Source organism: Labeo rohita, chromosome 13 (genome assembly GCF_022985175.1).
Source record: "Labeo rohita strain BAU-BD-2019 chromosome 13, IGBB_LRoh.1.0, whole genome shotgun sequence".
In the NCBI taxonomy this organism is placed as follows: Eukaryota; Metazoa; Chordata; class Actinopteri; order Cypriniformes; family Cyprinidae; genus Labeo; species Labeo rohita.
The window spans coordinates 33,222,790-33,242,614 of NC_066881.1; the positions used below are offsets into that span (position 1 = coordinate 33,222,790).

The window sequence follows — 19,825 nt, forward strand, 5'->3', positions numbered from 1 at the left end:
GATAAGCGATCCGATTGGAGCACTTCGAAACAGTGAATCATTTTACGACGCATTGGTTTAACTGATTGCAAGCGATATCAAAATTCGAAAATAAATGGCTCTTTTAATTTAATCTGGCTTTTGCTAGTGAATCACTTGAAATGAATGAATGAAGTCACTAGTTTGAATCAATTGGAGCAGACGACTCAATTGATTTGGTTCATCTGTTCCTCTTTTCACATCTTCAGCCATGTTTGAACAACACTGTCAGTACTACTACTGGCTTAGCTCACTAGTTTTATGCCATTTATGAAAAGCAAAAAAAGTATGATGTTTTTGATATGTGCTTATAGAAAAACACTTCATAGAAACACTGTCTTTCAATAATTCAAGCACTTTTCAAGTACCTCTTTGGCAATATTGCGATTTTCAAGGGTTTTTCAGGTCTTAAATTTCAAATTCAAGCACCTTGTATGAACCCTGCAAATATCTTAAACACCAAAATGAATTGAGCTGCATTGGATAAAAGCGTCTGCTAAATGCATAAATGTAAAAGTAAAATGATAAGTATTCTTCCCTGCGCTCATCTTCAAGCAAAAAAGATCAGATTTTACTGGAATTTCTGTGCATTTTATTTCCTGCATTAAACATTTTGAATATCTGTAGCTAATTGGCTGTTTGTTTGACTGAGAAAACAAAAAAACATGCAATTTAGTCCAGTAACCTACCAGAGGATGGGGTCATTGGCCAGTTCACTAAAGCGTTTGCACACACAGGCGGCTCGACACAGGTCCTGCTCCAACAGATAGGAGAAGATTTTCAGAACCACCTCGTCCGGAAGCTTCACCTGTAGATACTGCTCCGCCGGGGTGACTGGGGCACAAGAGAAGCGGCGTTAATGAAAAACCATCTGTAGCTAATAGCACAACATTTCAGCTGTGAGCAGAATGGAGTGTGAAGTGCATTACCAGGCAGATCTTGTGATTTTCCCGACACTCTAGCACGTTTTGCCCGATGCCCAAAGTTTTCTGTCGTTGACGTGGAAGCACCCTGGAAGAACATAAGAGTTTTAATCTCACATTCACTCACAATAACTCTTTACTTCATGCATGTAGGACTATGATTTTTGCAATGTGGAAAACAGCTGCATTTATGCACCTCCATGTTGGTCTTTGTTGGACAAGCTGTTCTCTTCGGTAACAGAGATTTTCTTCGAAGTTGGTACGGACTATTTTGAGCGCCTTGACCAGATTCTTCTGCAACCATCTCGGCAGGCACTTCCTCATCTGGAAAAGAAAGTTAAATATACAGTTCATTAAGAACTTTAGTTTCTTAATAATTTAGCACACCGTTAGATTTAACACCAACATCAAAGGTCACGTATTCATCCAACATAAAAGCACATTTGGAAAAACGTGACAGTCTTTATTTTGTTTTTGGGAAGAGCAGCTTAGTTCTTTGATGGACAGAAGATGGGCTATTTGCAGACAGAAGCCTGAGCTTAGGGTCTATAAAGTATGCAAAATTAGGATATGAGCATCCCAGATAATAAAGCATCCAAGACTCAATGGTAAAATGTATGACATACTATTTTCAAAGTATGCATCCATGAATACTTTCTGCACCAAAAGTATGTCAGTCTGCATTAGGGGTGGGAAATTCTTGAGTTGACCAACTTAGAACATCAAATTTATTTGTGCTTTATTAAATTACTTGTATATTTAAAAGTGGTTTTTAAAAACAAGTACAAATAAATAATGAATCAAAATAATTTGAGAGTTTACCGACTTAATACTAAATAAGTCAAAATAATTAATGCGCTTAGTTTACCAACATTTATTTGTGCATTTTATTAAATGACTTTATAATTATAAGTACTTCTTAAAATAATTAAAACTTAATAATATATCAAAACAATTAGAGTTGACGAACTTAGAATATCAAATTTATTTGTGCATTTTTATTAAATTACTAATACATGTAGTTTAATAAAAACAATGAGTAATTAAAAAAAATTAATAAATAAGTGTTTTTAAAATGATTACAAATAATGAAAGATTTAATGAATTTAACAACTTTTAATATCAAATTTATTTGTACATTTGTATTAAATTACTTATATAAGCATTTTAAATAAAATAATGGGAAATTTAAAAATTAAATAAGTGTTTTTTAATTACAAATTAATAAAACAATTAATGAATTTAACAACTTTTGAATATTGCATTTATTTGTGCATTTTCACTAAATGACATATAATTACAAGTACTACTCAAAAATAATTACTAATTAATAAATCAAAAGTACTGATGAGTTTACTTACAATGAATATCACATTTATGTGTGCATTTTTATTATTTACAAGTACTATTCAAAATAATTACTAAATAAATCAAAAGAAATTAATAGCACATCAAAACAACTAAGTTGACCAACTTAGAATATCAAATCTGTTTTTGCATTTTTATCAAATTACTTACATAAGTAATTTAATAAAAATAATTAGTAATTGAAAAATTCAATAAATAAGTGATTTTCTAAATTATTACAAATAAATAATAAAGGAATTAATGAATTTAACAACTTTGAATATCACATTTATTTGTGCATTAATAAATTACTTCTATAAGTAATTTAATAAAAATAATGTTATTAAATAATAAGTAATTAAATTCAATAAATGTTTTTTATTATTACAAATTGATAAAAGAATTCATGCATTCAACAACTCTGAATATCACATTTATTTGTGCATTATTAAATTACTTATATAATTACACATACTATTCAAAAATAATTACCAATTAATAAATTAAAAGAATTGATGGGTTTGCTGACCATGAATATCACATTTATTTGTGCAGATTAAAGAAATAACTTATATAATAACTTTAAAAAAAAAAAAAAAAAAAAAACTATGTTAAGAATTACTAAGTAAATATAGCTTCAAAACATGTAAATACAAAGTAATAATGGGAATAAATAAAAATAAAAAAATATATATCACACTTTTTCTCTACATACATTCCTATGATGTTTTATTATAACCAACTGTTTACATTAAGTTTGCATCATAAAAGCAGGTTTTCATAATCATTGATGCATCAGAGAATCCATTTTTTTCCCACCCCAAGTCTACATTTATTCAACCAATAAATAGCCTTGTCAACACACTTCTTGCACTTAAGTGTACGAACTGATGTTTAACTAACTCAATGCCAAGCAGGATGATCACATACAGCCAGGGAAACAATCGTCCAAAATCCCAAAGGCTGTTCCACACATCAAGCACAACCTCAACCAATTGTATTCAGACACCACTATAAAACTTTGTCATTAGAAATAATGAAAAACAGCATGTTCCCTACTAAATCAATTCCCAGGGTCTTGCCTCAGCGCTCCAGAATGCATTGCCTCTGTACTTCAGCTCATCTAAATCACCATATGGTGGATGCATAGTCAATATTTGCATAATAGTTTTAGCTCTCATGTTTTCCCTGTAATCAGACATCTAAGTGTCAGTGAACGTCAGCTCAAACAAAAGCAGCTTCAATAATTCAGGCCAAATGAAAGATTAAGAACACCGCAGTCCTGACGCACTTCCCCGGGATAAACGCTGGGATCAGCAAAAGGTGGAACGACATGGACTTCCGAGTTTAACGGCATATTGAAATCTCATCAAGGCACTGTACGACACGCTTGTAAGGCAGTGGAGAATCAAGGCAAGGAAAGCGGGGGAGAGGCTGTGACCTCCTCCAAAAACACACAGCTGATCTCCTCGGCAGCTGCGGCAAAGGGAGCAGGTGATGCCGAGAACCCGGGTCAAAGGAGGCAGAGTTTGAATGGGGCGGCCGTGACACCAGTGCGGGGTGAATTAGCCGTGCGGCATCCCTTTGATGACGGGCCTGAAACCCGAGACGGAGCCGCCCCGCTGCCGCAGCCCAAACACAGGCCGTATTTCCTCTCCAGACTCCTGCAGATCCAACGGCACCTCTTCAAATAGAAATGTTAGATTCATTTCAGAGGATGCTGATAGGACAGAAAAGCCAAGTTCATTCAGAAACTGGTGACAGTAGACGTTACACAGCGGTATTAGCCTAGTTACTAAAATAAATATGGTGATCTAAATATTTTTTTGGTCTGACTGGCACAAATAAGGGTAAATAAAACAAAATTACTTGAAATAAACAATAATTGACAATATTGATTTAGGCTTTTTTATATTTTAGACTATTATACTATTTACTACTAATTTTATTATACTATTTTATAACATTTTATTTTACTTCATACTATTTTATATAATATTGTGATTTAAATATTTTTGGTCTGACTGGCTCAAATATAGAAAAACTAAAACTAAAACCACCCAATTTTTTTTTTACTTAAAATAATTATTAACTGAAACAATAACTTAAATATTTTTTTTTTTTTTTTTATTTATATTCAATATTTTATACTATTATACTATTGACTACTCTATTACTATTTTATTATAATATTTTATGCCATTTTATTTTATACTATTTTATATAAAATGGTGACCTAAATATTTTTGGTCTAAATGGCTCAAATCAGGCTTATTATAGAAAATAAAAACTAAAATACCAAAAAAAAAAAAAAAAATAATAATAATAATAAAAAAAAAAAAAAAACTTCAACTGAAACAATAATTGAAATATTTATTTAGGTTTATTTTATTTTATAATTTATATTTTAATTCCATATTCTATATTTTATACAATTTATTATTTTGTTATACTATTATTATTTTATTATACAATTACATTTTATTTTATACTATTTTTTTATAACATGGTAATCTAAAAGTTTTTGTCTGGCTGGCTCAATTCAGGGTTATTACCGTTAACTAAAACCAATCCAAAAAGAAAAATAATAATAATTGAAATAAACTTGGAAACAATTACTAAAATAATATTTATTTAGGTTTAGTTTATTTTATATTTTATGTATGTTTTTATAGTCTATATTTTACACTATTAGACTATTGACTATTTTTTTACTATTTTGTTATACTATTGTTTAATTTTATTTTATACTATTTAACATAATATGGTGATCTAAATTCTGTGAAATATCTGAAATAATATGAAATGAAATAAATCGAAATTAATATTAACTCATTATTTCATTTATATTATATAAAACCGTATGAAGTAAAATAAAATAATATAATAAAATAGTAATAGTATAACAAAATAGTAATAAAATAGTAAATAGTCTAATAGTATTTATTTAATATTATTTAATATTTTATTTAACTTTATTTCAAGCAGTTGCCAAGCCAACATTTCTCTCTCTTTTTTTTTTTTGATTTGGGTTATTAAAATTAACTAAAATGAAAAGCATAAATAAACTGTTACTTGAAACTAACTCTAACTAAAATAATAACTGAAATAAAGTATTGATAGATTTATTTCAGGTAGTTGAGTTAATGTTTTAGTTAATTTAATTATTTCTTTAAGTTTAACTTGATGTACCAAAATGATGAAAATAAATAAATAAATCTATATTTAAAAAACTAAAGGTTTGCATTAAATCTGAAAATACACAAAATAAAACTAATTCAAACATTGAGAAAAAAAAAAAAAAAAAAACTAGAATAGTCTTAAAGAAATGTGCACTTCACACTTAAATGCACTGCCTTTCTGGATACAAAGAAAAAAAAAAAAAAAAAAGATGACCTACTTTAAACAAGAAGAACAGACCAAAAACTTTGTCAAAATGTTTCTGTTTCTGTTTTCATTGTTATGGTGCATTTATGTTCTTCTTGTCTCACAGTCTGACAGTTGTGGTCACCATCCACAGATAAGAAAAACACAGCGTGAAAATTCTGCTAAACATCTGTTTGTGTGTTTCACACAAGCGAGAAAGTCAAAACATTTGGTGCAAGATGAAGATGAGAAAAGGCTGATTTTGGGTGAACTAGTCCTTTAATCATCCAAACGCTCAGGAGAAAAAGCTTCTGTAATTGATGTGATCTCTAAAGGGCACATCCGACAATACACTTGCTTGCAACAGTACAATATTGCAGTGATATTCTCAATGGTCATTGCTATGGAAACCCTCCCCATCTGATGGAGGTCATACACAGGACAGCATCTATCCATTTATTTCTAGCATTGACTTGCATGTCAGACAAAAACGAGGATCTTTTTTTCACAGATTTAAGTCAAACGGGAGAAAACAGGGATTGCAACTGATACAAAATACAGATTTGAGCTGAAAATATTTTAATGCATCAAAGGACAATCATTTTATAATCATGCACAATGATAGCAGGAACAAACAAAGACAGTAAACAGGGTTCATTTCGACACCATGTTGTCAACAAACCTACATAACAGCTTTATGAAGACAGCAGTGCATGAAGACAGATGCAACAGAAGTTTCACCATATGGCTCACATCCAGATGAACAAAACAGCTCACTGCTGAAGGCATTTGGCAACTCTTCAGGTTTCCTTCACATCATGCAACACGCAAAATGAGGTTTCCCCGAACTGAAAGTGAAACTAACTGCTGTTATGAAGAAATTGAAAGCATCTTACAGTAATCAAATCAAATGGATGGTTAGACTAACGAGAGATTTCAAAGCCATATCATCACAATGTCACGCAGCAGACAGACTATATCACGTCCTCTAATATGGAAGAAACCAAGAATACAATAACTCTGAAAAACATCAATTCAAAAAGAGCTGCCTTTGTAGAAGGCTTGTGATTAAATAAAAAGAGAAGTCCACTTCCAGAACAACAATTCACAAATAATTTACTCACCCCCTTGTCATCCAAGATGTTCATGTCTTTCTGTCCTCAGTCGTTAAGAAGTTATGGTTTTTGAGGAAAGCATTTCAGGATTTTTTCTTCATATAATGGACTTCATTGGTGCCCCCAATTTGAACTTCCAAAATATAGTTTAACGCAGCTTTAAAGGGCTCTAAATGATCCCAGCCGAGGAAGAAGGGTCTTATCTAGCGAAACGATTAATTTTTTTTTTTCGGAAAATAAAAATGTGTATACTTTTTAAGCACAAAAGCTCGTGCAGCACAGGCTCTGGGATGCACGTTCACAGCGCTACGTATTGAATCATGTCGAAAGGTCACGCCGAACGTAGGCGGAACCACAGACCCAGTGTTTACAAAGCGAACGCACAAAGACTAAGAAAGTGCAAGTAAGTCAAATGCAGTTTACAAACTAATAGGTACAACGTGTTGGACGATTGTGAAATTGTAGGAGAAAACAAGATGAAGTTTTTCGACATACTCTACCTTTTTGAGCCGGAGTACACAGACGATGAACTTAGACGTGATTCGTAGTAGTGATGGGAAGTTCGGATCATTTTACCCACTCGGACCTTTGAGTCTCGTTCAGCAAATTGAACAAATCTTTTTTTAAGACATTTCGTTAATTTTGGCAAAATCAGCATCACGTGACAGCCCCATAAGATGAACGAATGCCTCGGAAAACCCAAAGACTCAAAACAGGTGAACTAATTCCAGTACAAAACCTAATGGGACGAATCACTCCCCGATATGACTCATTCTTCGCGAGTCACATTAAAGATTCATTCGAAATGAACGAATCGTTCAAGAACGTCCTGTGGACGCACATCCGAGAGCCTGTGCTTCGCGAGCTTTTGTGCTTAAAAAGTATACAAAATTTTATTTTTCAACAAAAAAAAAAAAAAAAAATGACAGATCGTTTTGCTAAATAAGATCCTTCTTCCTCGGCTGGGATCGTTTAGAGCCTTTGAAGCTGCATTTAAACTACATTTTGGAAGTTCAAAATCGGGGCACCAATGAGGTCCATTATATGAAGAAAAATCCTGAAATGTTTTCCTCAAAAAACATAATTTCTTCACAACTGAAGACAGAAAGACATGAACATCTTGGATGACAAGGGGTGAGTAAATTATTTGTAAATTGTTGTTTTGGAAGTGGACTTCTCCTATAAATCTAAAAGGCACCAGACTAAAACAACTATTCATAGACCGCTGACCCACTGTTTATACAAACACAAATGAAACTTCTCAAAACTGCAAACCTCAGTCTGATTGGCTGCAACTGGCTTTCAATAATAATGTCTTCATTCGACATTTGCATTGGTAAGAAGCCACCAGAAGCTTTCATGCTTGGGGTTGCCAGATATCAAGAGCTCAAATCCCCCAATCAAATATTTTCTCTTAAATGGATACAAGTTCACACTACGAGCCTTAGTGCTGTTCACGTTGTTTTAAATGTGGCCAATATCAAAAACCATGGTTCTGAACTGACTTGCATGCACAAAAAAAAAATAAAAATAAACAGGGTTACCAGGTTTTCACAATAAAATCCACCCAATTGCTTTTCAAAACTAGTCCAATCATGTTCCAGGGGTAAATATTGCATTAGTGGGGCCACTTCAACCCACGTAGTTGAAAAACAACCGTGGCCCAATTCCGTGGGAAAACTGTAGACTTGCCAACGCTTGTGCAGTGCACAGTCATACAGAAGTAAACACGGAGGGCATAAAGTAAGCGATTATACGCTTGCTTATCGTATGATCTGCCACAGAAGCCAGTGAAATTATGTGCAAGCAATATGAAAAACAAAGACGTGACAGAAGAGAGCAGAGTTTTGAAACTTATGATACGAGCCCTCATTTTGCATGTATATAGATCTGTCTCATCACTGTACTTCCGTTGACTCTTTCGCAACTGTCTTGATAACTTTGGGTATGTAAAATCTTTGAAGTGACTCCCATGAACGCAGAATTGTGACGAATGTTGATCTAGTGTGACGTAAATGTTGCATAAACTCCAATATGACTGTTCACACTGCGGTCGCATTGCAAAACATCTGAACTGTATCAGATTTTGTACCATATACATTACCAGTCAAACGTTTTTGAACAGTAAGATTTTTGTTTTTAAAGAAGTCTCTTCTGCTCACCAAGCCTGTATTTATTTGATCCAAAATACAACAAAAGCAGTAATATTGTGAAATATATTTACTATTTAAAATAACTGCTTTCTATTTAAATATATATTAAAATGTAATTTATTCCTGTGATCAAAGCTAAATTTTTAGCATCATTACTCCAGTCTTCAGTGTCACATGATCCTTCAGAAATCATTATAATTTTGCTGTTCAAGAAACATTTTTTATCATCAATATTTAAAACAGTTGTGTACATTCTTTAAAGATTCTTTGCTGAATATAAAGATCAGCATTTATCTGAAATAAAAAGCTTTTGTAATATTATATACTATACCATTCTTACTTTTATTTAGCAAGGATGCTTTAAATTGGTCAAAAGGGATGACAGAGACATTTATAATGTTACAAAAGATTTCTATTTCAGATAAATGCTGTTCTTCTAAACTTTATATTTATCAAAAAAATCTGAAAAAATATTCTCAGCTGTTTTCAACATAATAATAATAATAATAATAACAATAATAAATGTTTTTTGAGCAGCAAATCAGAATATTAGAACGATTTTTAAAGGATTGCGTGACTGGAGTAATGATGCTAAAAATTCAGCTTATAAATCACAGTAATAATTTACATTTTAAAATATATTTAAATAGGAAACAGTTATTTTAAATAGAAAAAAATATATAAATATTATTAATAAAAATTTTGCTGTTTTTGGATTAAATAAATGCAGGCTTGGTGAGCAGAAGAGACTAATTTAAAAAAATTAAACATTTAACTGGTACCCATATGGAAGTGGCACAAATCGGAATTGAAAAGATCAGATTTCATGTGGTTTGTGCCGTTCACACCGTCATGAGGAAAACAGATCTGAGTCACACGTGAGCCCAAAAAGAAAAAAAAAAGGATTCGGGCCACATAGGCTTTCTGTCAAGTGTTTAAATTTATCTTCCCAATCTGGCAACCATACACATATGCTCTATCTGCTCTAAGAAAAAACACTGAAAAACATGATGGCGTTTTACGTTCTGCTTTAGATATTGTGCTCAAATTAAAGTATAACACATCCAGTTTACGTTCCTTCACAAAGCCAAGGTTGTCGCGACTATATCAGCAATCAAATCTTCTCATTAATGAACTGTAATAAATCTATTTTGTGGTTGCTGAATAGATGCATGTCACAATATAAAGTCATATCTGTTGCTGTTTTAAGAAAAACATTAACATAATTTGGAACTGTTGAATATCAGGAATCTTGCAATGGATTTCAGTGCATTTACACATACAACGCTGTTCAAAAGTTTGGGATCAGTAAGATATCTTTTCTGCTCGTTAGGGCTACATTAATTTGATTAAAAATACAGAAAAAAAAAAAAAAAAAAAAAAAAAAAAAAATCGATATTACGAAATATTATTGCAATTTAAAACAGTGGGTTTCTATTCTTCCTTCAAAATCATTCTAATATGCTGATTTGTTGCAGTATTTTTTGGAACCCATGATACTTTTTAAGGATTCTTTGATGAATAAAACGTTAAAAAGAATAGCATTTATTTAAAATAGAAACCTTTTGCACACAGTGTTAAACAATCAGCTTCCAAAACTGTTAACAGACTGCAAATCCGACAGTGATGTTTGTAACTCAATACACTGAGATGAGCGTCAGGGACAAAGGTTAGGATTGACACACAAAGCGATTTGCTCAAATTTAGCATCATTCTCATCCATAACACTGAGATAATCTGACATCTCAAATGTGTAGCTACTATACATGCAGAGTAGTTTGGTAATAAACAGGACAGATGTCACATAACACACCTAGGAGACAATTAAAAGGCTGCATCTGTATGCTATAAGACAGAATCGTGCGGAAAAATACATAGCAAATCATATGCATTGAAAGCCCAGGTTCAGGTAGAGTATAAGTGGCTGCTTTAGGCTATTTTCTAAAGCGATACTAATATCCACCACTAGTGAAACTGCTGATTTAAATACAGTGTGATTAAAGATCCCTCTGAGGCATCAAATGGTGAAAGTCATAGTCAAATCCAAACAGCACATTTCAAATTAGCATCAATATTACCACCGAACACAAGCTCCGCTGTAACACGACACGCTCTTTATCACACCAAGCACGTTGTGGGAGGATGTGATTAATAAAGAATTCTAATCTGTAGTGAGTCTAGTTTACCTTCAGGTGAGTAGGAGGCCATTCTGCACGAGGATCATCCGTGAATGAGACACATCCTGCAAACGCAGCGCTGTTGCTCTGGTTGCACCGGGGGCTCTCCAGGGCTACTAGTCCAGTAACCACTACAAACACGGTGTCCCACCAACTAGTGCAACACAACAGACAGCACGCTGTCTCCAAACACAGATCATCCATACTCAGGGGATCCACCCCACAAAAACTGCTTTCATTCTGTGTAAATGTTATTATTAGCAGTTACTCATATTCAGGTAAGTGACATAGTAGTGTCCTGCGGTGAGCATTCAAGGCATCTAAAAAGTAAACAAAATGATTTCTATGATTTGTATAACATTACCATGTCATTTAGGCCATCAAAATAATTAAGAGAATATATGGGATATTTAAACAAAATGTTTATATTTTCATTTTAAAATTTAAAATAAATAGATTGCAAAAAAAAATAATAATAATAATAAACTGATAAGTTAATGTATATATAAACAAATAAACAAATACATGTATTTATTTACGTATTAATAAATAACTTTTTACATATAATTAATAATTGATATAATATATAAAAAATATTGACAAATATATTAAAAAGTTATATAAACACAAATGTAAATTTGAAATGAATATGTTTCAATATATTTGAATATGGAATGTTTTAACAAAATGTAAATTTAAATAAACTGGAAAAAAAGCTAAAAGCTAATTAAAAATGATTTATATGTACATAATCAGTATATATACATAAATTACATAAACGATATGAAAATGTAGGAAGTCTTCTTATATAAAATTAAAAATTATTTTAAAATAAGATTACATATAAATTTGATTTATACATGTGCGTGTACATAAATGTATTTAAAATAATATAATATGTGACCCTGGACTACAAAACTATAAACTGACAATATTTGGCTGAGATAAAACCATTTTAAAATCTGGAATCGGAGGGTCTTTAAAGTTGCCCAAATGAAGTTCTTAGCAATGCATATGTATAATCAAAAAGTTTTTATATTTACAGTAAGAAACTAACAAAATATCTTTATGGAACATTATCTTAACTAAATATCCTAATGATTTTATGGCATAAAAGAAAAATCGATAATTTTGACCAATACAATGTATTTTTGGCTATTCCTACAAATATACCAGTGCTAATTAAGACTGGTTTTGTGGTCCAGGGACACATATTATTAACACAGTGTGTCACACATATTCAAATACAATTAATATTAAAATTTTATAATTTTATCTTTTATCTTTTTTCTATTTAAATTCATTCTTCCACCATCAGGAAGGAAAAACCAAAAGAGTAACCTAGTAAATCCCACTTAACCCACTGACTAAAAGAGCTTTTATCAAAGTCCATTTTCTTGAGAAAGTCTCATGCTGGGAATACGCCTGACAGCATGTTAAGCTTCAGTGAATAGCGTTTAAACAATCTGTAACGTCTGAATTACAATACTCAATCGCCCCACCTTTCATTAATATTCTTTTCAGACTACAGCCGCTAAGCTTCAAAGACATACACGACCCCCTGCAGGACACACATGAATAGATGCTGAATGGGGTTTAGATGTTATCAGCTGAAGGTATTTGACTTAATGAAGCTTGTGATACAAAGTGGAGCTTCACTGGTTCGTTACAGCAGCAGTTCATCAGCATTATTACGAGTTTGTGTGGAAAATAAGGTTACTGATAAACACTTATCTTAATGCATTTGGCACATGCTTTTATCCAATGTGACTGAAGGTTTACATCTAATAATTTAAACATTTCTTATTTTATGCATTATGCAAATTTTTACATTTATCCAAAGCAACCTGCATTGCATTCAATGTACACATTAAATCAGTTCATGCATTCCCTGGAATTCAAACCTATGACCTTGGTGTTGCGAACACCATATTCTACCATTTAAGCTACATCTGCAGACACTTTTATCCAAAGTGATTTTTAAAGTACAATGTATTGAACGTTTACATTTTATCAGTTTATGCATTCCCTGAAGGAATCAAACCCATGCCCTGGGCGTTGCAAGCACCATGTGCTACTGTCTGAGCTACATTTACACTTATGCATTTGGAAGAAGCTTTATCCTAAGTGACTTAGAATGCATTGCAGGTTTACATTTTATCAGTTCATGCATTCCCTGGGAATTAAACCCATGACTTTGGAGTTGCAAGCACCAAGCTTTACTGTTTAAGCTACATTTACACTTATGCATCTGGCAGCAGTTTCATCCAAATTGACTTACAATGCATTGGTTTACATTTTATCAGTTCATGCATTTCCTGTGAGAATCGAACCCATAGCCTTGTGTTGCAAGCACCATGCTCTACTGTTTGAGCTACATTTACACTTATGCATTTGGAAGACGCTTTTATCCCCCAGTGACTTATATTGGATTGAAGGTTTACATTTTTTCAGTCCATGCATTCCCTGGGAACTGAGCCCATACCTTGGTGTTGCAAGCACCACGCTCTACTGTTTGAGCTACATGTACATTTATGCATTTGGCAGGCACTTTTATCAAAGTGACTTTCAATGCATAGAAGTTTTACATTTTATCAGTTCATGCATTCCCTGACAAAACTGAACCCATTCCCGGGGCGTTGCAAGCACCATGCACTACTGTTTGAGCTACATTTACACTTATGCATGTGAAAGGAGTTTATATCCTAAGTGATTTAGAATGCATTGAAGGTTTACATTTTATTAGTTCACACATTTCCTGTGAGAATCAAACCCATTACCTTGGTGTTGCAAGCACCATGCTCCACTGTTTGAGCTACATTTACATTTATGCATTTGGCAGGCACTTTTATCAGAGTGACTTACAATGCATAGAAGTTTTACATTTTATCAGTTTATACATTTCATGACAGAATTGTACCCATTCCTTGGCCGTTGCAAGCACCATGCGCGACAGTTTGAGCTACATTTACACTTGTGCATTTGGAAGAAGTTTATGTCCTAAGTAATTTATAATGCATTGAAGGTTTTACATTTGATCAGTTCATGCATTCCCTGGGAATCAAACCCATGACTTTGGTGTTGGAAGCACCATACTCTACTGTTTGAGCTACATTTACATTTATGCATTTGGAAGAAACTTGTACCTAAAGTGACTTGCATTGCATTGAAGATTTACATTTTATCAGTTCATGCATTCCCTGAGAACCAAACCCATGACATTGGTGTTGCAAGCACCATGCTCTACTGTCTGAGCTACATTTACATCTATGCATTTAGAAGAAACTTGTATCTAAAGTGACTTCCATTGCATTGAAGGCTAAAATTTTATTGGTTCACGCATTCCCTGAGAGAATCGAGCCTATAGCCACGGCACTGCAAGCACCATGCTCCACTGTTTGAGCTACATTTACATTTATGCATTTGGAAGAAACCTTTTATTCTAAGTGACTTACATTGCATTGAAGGGTTACATTTTATCAGTTCATGCATTCCCTGGAAATCAAACCCATAACCCTGGCTTTGCAAGCACCATGTTCTACTGTTTAAGCTACATTTGCATTAATGCATTTTGCAGACACTTTCATCCAACATGACTTACAATGCACTAAAGGTTTGCATTTTATCAGTTCATGCATTTCCTGAGAGAATCAAACCCATAGCCTTGGTGTTGCAAGCACCATGCTCTACTGTTTAAGCTCTATTTACATTTATGCATTTTGCAAAAACTTGCATCCATAATGACTTGAATTGAATGCATTGGAGATTTACATTACATCGGTTCATGCATTCCCTGGGAATCAAACCTACGGCCTTGCTTTCTTTAGTAGAAACACAACTGGGAAACAGAAGAAACATCTAACAAGTAGTTTCCAAGCCCCAAGTGTGAACTTTACACCTCAATTTAAACAAGAACTCAATTGCAAACCTAGCTGTCACTAAACACCACACGCCCTCCCAGTTATTGCTATCTCTCAGTCCAATTCTGGCCCATCCTGTTTCATAGCTCTGCAGTTTTGACCCAGTTTTCGTAAGAAAGATACATTCCAGCTTATTTCCAAACATTCCCTTGCAGTGCCCCAGCGGAGCCATCCAAATAAAAATACGTGCCAGACTCACCTTAACACGCCTTGTGAGAGTTACAGTAGCATCATTGCCATTACTCACAAAGCCCAAAGATGTGACACGATGCAATAAACACATCTGACAGAAATATCTCCATCCTGGAGTATTATCAAGACAGTAAATTCAGCTTTTAAAGTTTTCTAGGAAGCATTCTGCAAGGTGAAGCACCTGCTGTTAAAAGATCTTCTGAAAATTACCTCAACGTTTCGGATTTAAGGGAATTATGGGACATACTAAGCAACCTGCTGCAACAATTTTTTTTAGAAGATTATATAATAGAAGATATTTGTATTTTTTTGAAAATCACAACTTTATCAGAACAAAGGCAATTACATTGCACATAGTTGCCACTGCCAATGTAAACACTTGATAAAATAGAAAACCCTATGTACTATATAGAACAACTTGTACTATGAAATGACATCCGCATCTTAACCAAAAAATATAGCTTGTGTCCAACTCAACACCTGCATGAAGAAGGCCGTTTTAAGCATGTTTTCAATGCAACACCTGTCTCACTGCCTTGATTACAGAACATTCCCATAAGGTGACAGCAGCCATTCATTTACATACCCATAGCTGCTCTATGTGCTGAAACCGTCCTTCAATTTCAGTCTCGCTCTAGTCCCATGACTACACTCTAATTAGAAGTTAAGATGTGGTTAGTACAACCAGCTCTCGAGTTTGATTGCCTGCATCCCAAACAAGCTGTCCCGCTGTTAGATTTGCATAGCAAATGACCAAACTTATAGCTGTTGGACTGGATGGCCAAAAGGACTAGAAGTGCATGAGAATTCGGACAGCCTTTGTAAACACTTGGCAACTAATTGGGTATGCAACGCATATATGCATGTATTAATGGGGTTCATAACCCGACTATCAGCACCAGAGCCTTGCCGGTTAATTGAAAGAGTTAACTAGTCATTACAACTCATCAACAAGCAAATCAACCCCCAACAACAATAAACAAGTCATTGAGGGTGTCAGGTTTACAACATGCAACACAGCTGACTAATTAAACCAAGGAAAAAATAAACAGGAAAAGTACCATGGTAATACCATGTTTTTAAACATTTACTACAGTGCTCTTGGAAGTCCGTTAGAGTATCATTTGTATACTATGGTACTACCACAGTATTTTATATACACAGCGCATGGTACTCATAGTTAACATACTTTAAAGACATAACATACTTTAAAAACTAATTACCATGGTAAATATCCATAATGTAACCTGGCAATAGCATCGTACTTTGATATAACCCCTGCAAACTAAGCATTGTGATGGAATCATATGGTAATACTATGGTACATTTAATAAATACCATGGTATTTACATGATACTCTTAGAATAACACAATGCTACCATAGAAAATTAAACCAAGGAATTAAACCAAGGAAAAAATAAACAGGAAAAGTACCATGGTAATACCATGTTTTTAAACATTTACTACAGTGCTCTTGGAAGTCCGTTAGAGTATCATTTGTATACTATGGTACTACCACAGTATTTTATATACACAGCGCATGGTACTCATAGTTAACATACTTTAAAGACATAACATATTTAAAAACTAATTACCATGGTAAATATCCATAATGTAACCTGGCAATAGTGTCGTACTTTGATATAACCCCTACAAACTAAGTATTGTCGTGGAATCATATGGTAATACTATGGTACATTTAATAAATAACACGATATTTACATGATGCTCTTAGAATACCTTGCTACCGTGGTAAATGTACCAAAATATGGTAATACCATGACAGAAGCCTCACTTATTAAAAAGTACTCATAGTTTATTGTTTAGTAAAACCATTTGTCCAAAAATGAATTACCATGGTAAATATCCAAAACAAAACCTGACAGTAATGTCGTACTGTGATATAGCCCTTACAAAATAAATTAAATTAAATATTGTAATGGAATCATACGGTAACACTATGGTACATTAAAAAAAATAACATGATATTTATATGAAACTCTGAGAATACCATGGTAAATGCACAAAAATATGGTAATACCAAGGCAGAGGTCTTACTTACAAAAAACACCATTGTACTGCCATGGTTTTTAGATGTACTGTGGTACTGCAAAGGTTTCTTGGAAATGACATATAACACAAATATGGTTTGTTGTTTAGTAAAACCATTTGTCCAAAAATGAATTACCATGGTAAATATCCATAATGTAACCTGGCAATAGTGTCGTACTTTGATATAACCAAGGAAAAAATAAACAGGAAAAGTACCATGGTAATACCATGTTTTTGAACATTTACTACAGTTACTAAACCCCTGCAAACTAAGTACTGTGATGGAATCATATGGTAATACTATGGTACATTTAATAAATAACACAGTATTTACATGATACTCTTAGAATACCACACTGCTACCATGGTAAATGTACCAAAATATGGTAATACCATCGCAGAAGCCTCACTTATTAAAAAGCACAATGGTATTTAGACGTATTGTGGTGCTGCAAGGGTTTCCTTGAAATGTCATATTACACAAACTTTAGTACAATGGAATATATGTGGAATAAAGTACCATGGTATTCTCATTAGACACCATCATTGTACCATGGTGCCACAGTATGTCTATCTAAAAAAAAAGTGGCATGGTAATACCATGTTTCTGGACATTTGCTATGGTGTTTTTGGAAGTGTACTTAGGAGTATAAAATGTATACTATGGCATTGTCACAGTACTTTTTTTTTGTAAGTGCATGGTACTCATAGTTTGTTGTTTAGTAAAACCATTTGTCCAAAAATGAATTACCATGGTAAATATCCAAAACAAAACCTGGCAGTAATGTCGTACTGTGATATAACCCTTACAAATTAAATATTGTAATGGAATCATACGGTAACACTATGGTACATTAAAAAATATAACATGATATTTATATGATACTCTGAGAATACCATGGTAAATGCACAAAAATATGGTAATACCAAGGCAGAGGTCTTACTTACAAAAACACCATTGTACTGCCATGGTTTTTAGATGTACTGTAGTACTGCAAAGGTTTCTTGGAAATGGCATATAACATAAACATGGAATAAAGTACCATAGTATTCTCATTAGACACCATCATTGTACCATGGTACTGCTACAGTACGTCCATTTAAGGGAATTTACGATGGTACATGTCTAAAATCTTTAGTGCTTGGGTGTAGAATACGGTACTGAAAGATATCCTATTCACGTACCACTGTATACATATATATACACATCCAAAAATACCATGGTAAAACATGTTATCATCATGATACTTCTGGTCCAGTTTTGTTATATGTATTTACTGCAAATGGCCCAAATAAGGAGTTTAATAAATAATCTTATTAATAATGTTTGTGACAGTGATATTTATTGGGGTTTGTGCTATATTTGGTTGGCTTAGCTCTTCTGCTGCTAACAGCAGATGCTAACCATTACAGCGCTGTAAAACAACTGACCGCTGCCATTTGTCACGAATATATCATCGTCGGTGCCACCGATTAAACTCATGACGCATTTAAAATCACGACTAGTTCATTCTGGAACACCCCTAGTCTAAAATATCACGTTAAATGAGATTTATAGTAGACAGGAGAGCAAATCAAGCCCTGTTAAACAAAGCGCGGCCTGCGGGGGGATCAGAAGCCTCGGTGTTTCCTAGCGAATGAACATTAACACAAATAACCTCAAAATGCAACATCGCAACACGAATGCTGCTGGAATCGACACAGGTTTATAAACGAAGATGGACTGATGTGAATCAAGCACAGGTTAGTGTTTGTTAGAGACATATTCACCTCTTTCTGCGTTGTTTCTGTCAGGCGGTACCGGGCGCGGCCTCGACACTCGCCGGGGTCTGCGGTTAGTCGCTCTGACGGAGTTCATTTGACGGGTTTCTGGTCAAAACACACACCGCTGCAGCCCTTTCCTCTGGATCCTTACACTGTGCTGAGCTCGGAAAATGTAAATAAAAGCCTAAAGTGCATTGCACTGAGAATCTGCTTGGTCTGGGCTCCGGGGAAGCGGTTTTTACTGTCCAGGCGCTCCGGTCCGAGAGCTCCGATTTCGATTTTCAGTGGCAGGAGGAGCCATTTACACACACACACACACTCACATACACTTACACACACACACTCCCATACACAACCACATGGTGCTGCACTCCACCAATCACAGTGGATTTTCCCCTTACAAAAAGTACCATGGTAATACCATAGTATTCTCTGAAGTAGCTTAGAACACCATGGTAATACCATGGTACATAAAAACGATAATCAATTAGTATCATGGTGACACTATTGTCCCATGATGCAGTGAGTAATACCAGAGTACTCAGATATACAACATCATACTGAAGCCAGTTGTACCATATATGATACATGTCCAAAATACCACAGTAAAAAATATATACATATGCAGAAAAACATTTTGCAAAAAATAAAATAAAATAAACAAATGCATGACATGTATTTAAATGCAGCACATATGTATTTACAGCACAGAACTAAATGTTTGGGTTTGTTTTCATTAAGAACACACATTCAACACTAAATAAATAAATGTGTCTTATGAGGATCTCGTAGAGTTTT

General features: G+C 33.8%; 1 protein-coding gene across 1 annotated transcript in view; it reads right to left on the reverse strand.

Moving 5' to 3' along the window:
- fbxo11a (F-box protein 11a) overlaps window positions 1–19,353 on the reverse strand; it is a 40,657-nt gene extending 21,304 nt beyond the window's left edge. Inside the window, exons 1-4 of the mRNA XM_051126217.1 lie at window positions 19,034–19,353; window positions 1,138–1,265; window positions 948–1,029; window positions 708–852 (exon numbers count right to left, since the gene is read on the reverse strand). Coding sequence (XP_050982174.1) covers window positions 708–852; window positions 948–1,029; window positions 1,138–1,265; window positions 19,034–19,121 — 443 coding nt within the window. The 5' untranslated portion in view covers window positions 19,122–19,353. The remainder of the gene's footprint in view (window positions 1–707; window positions 853–947; window positions 1,030–1,137; window positions 1,266–19,033) is intronic.
- Window positions 19,354–19,825: the final 472 nt, after the last annotated feature.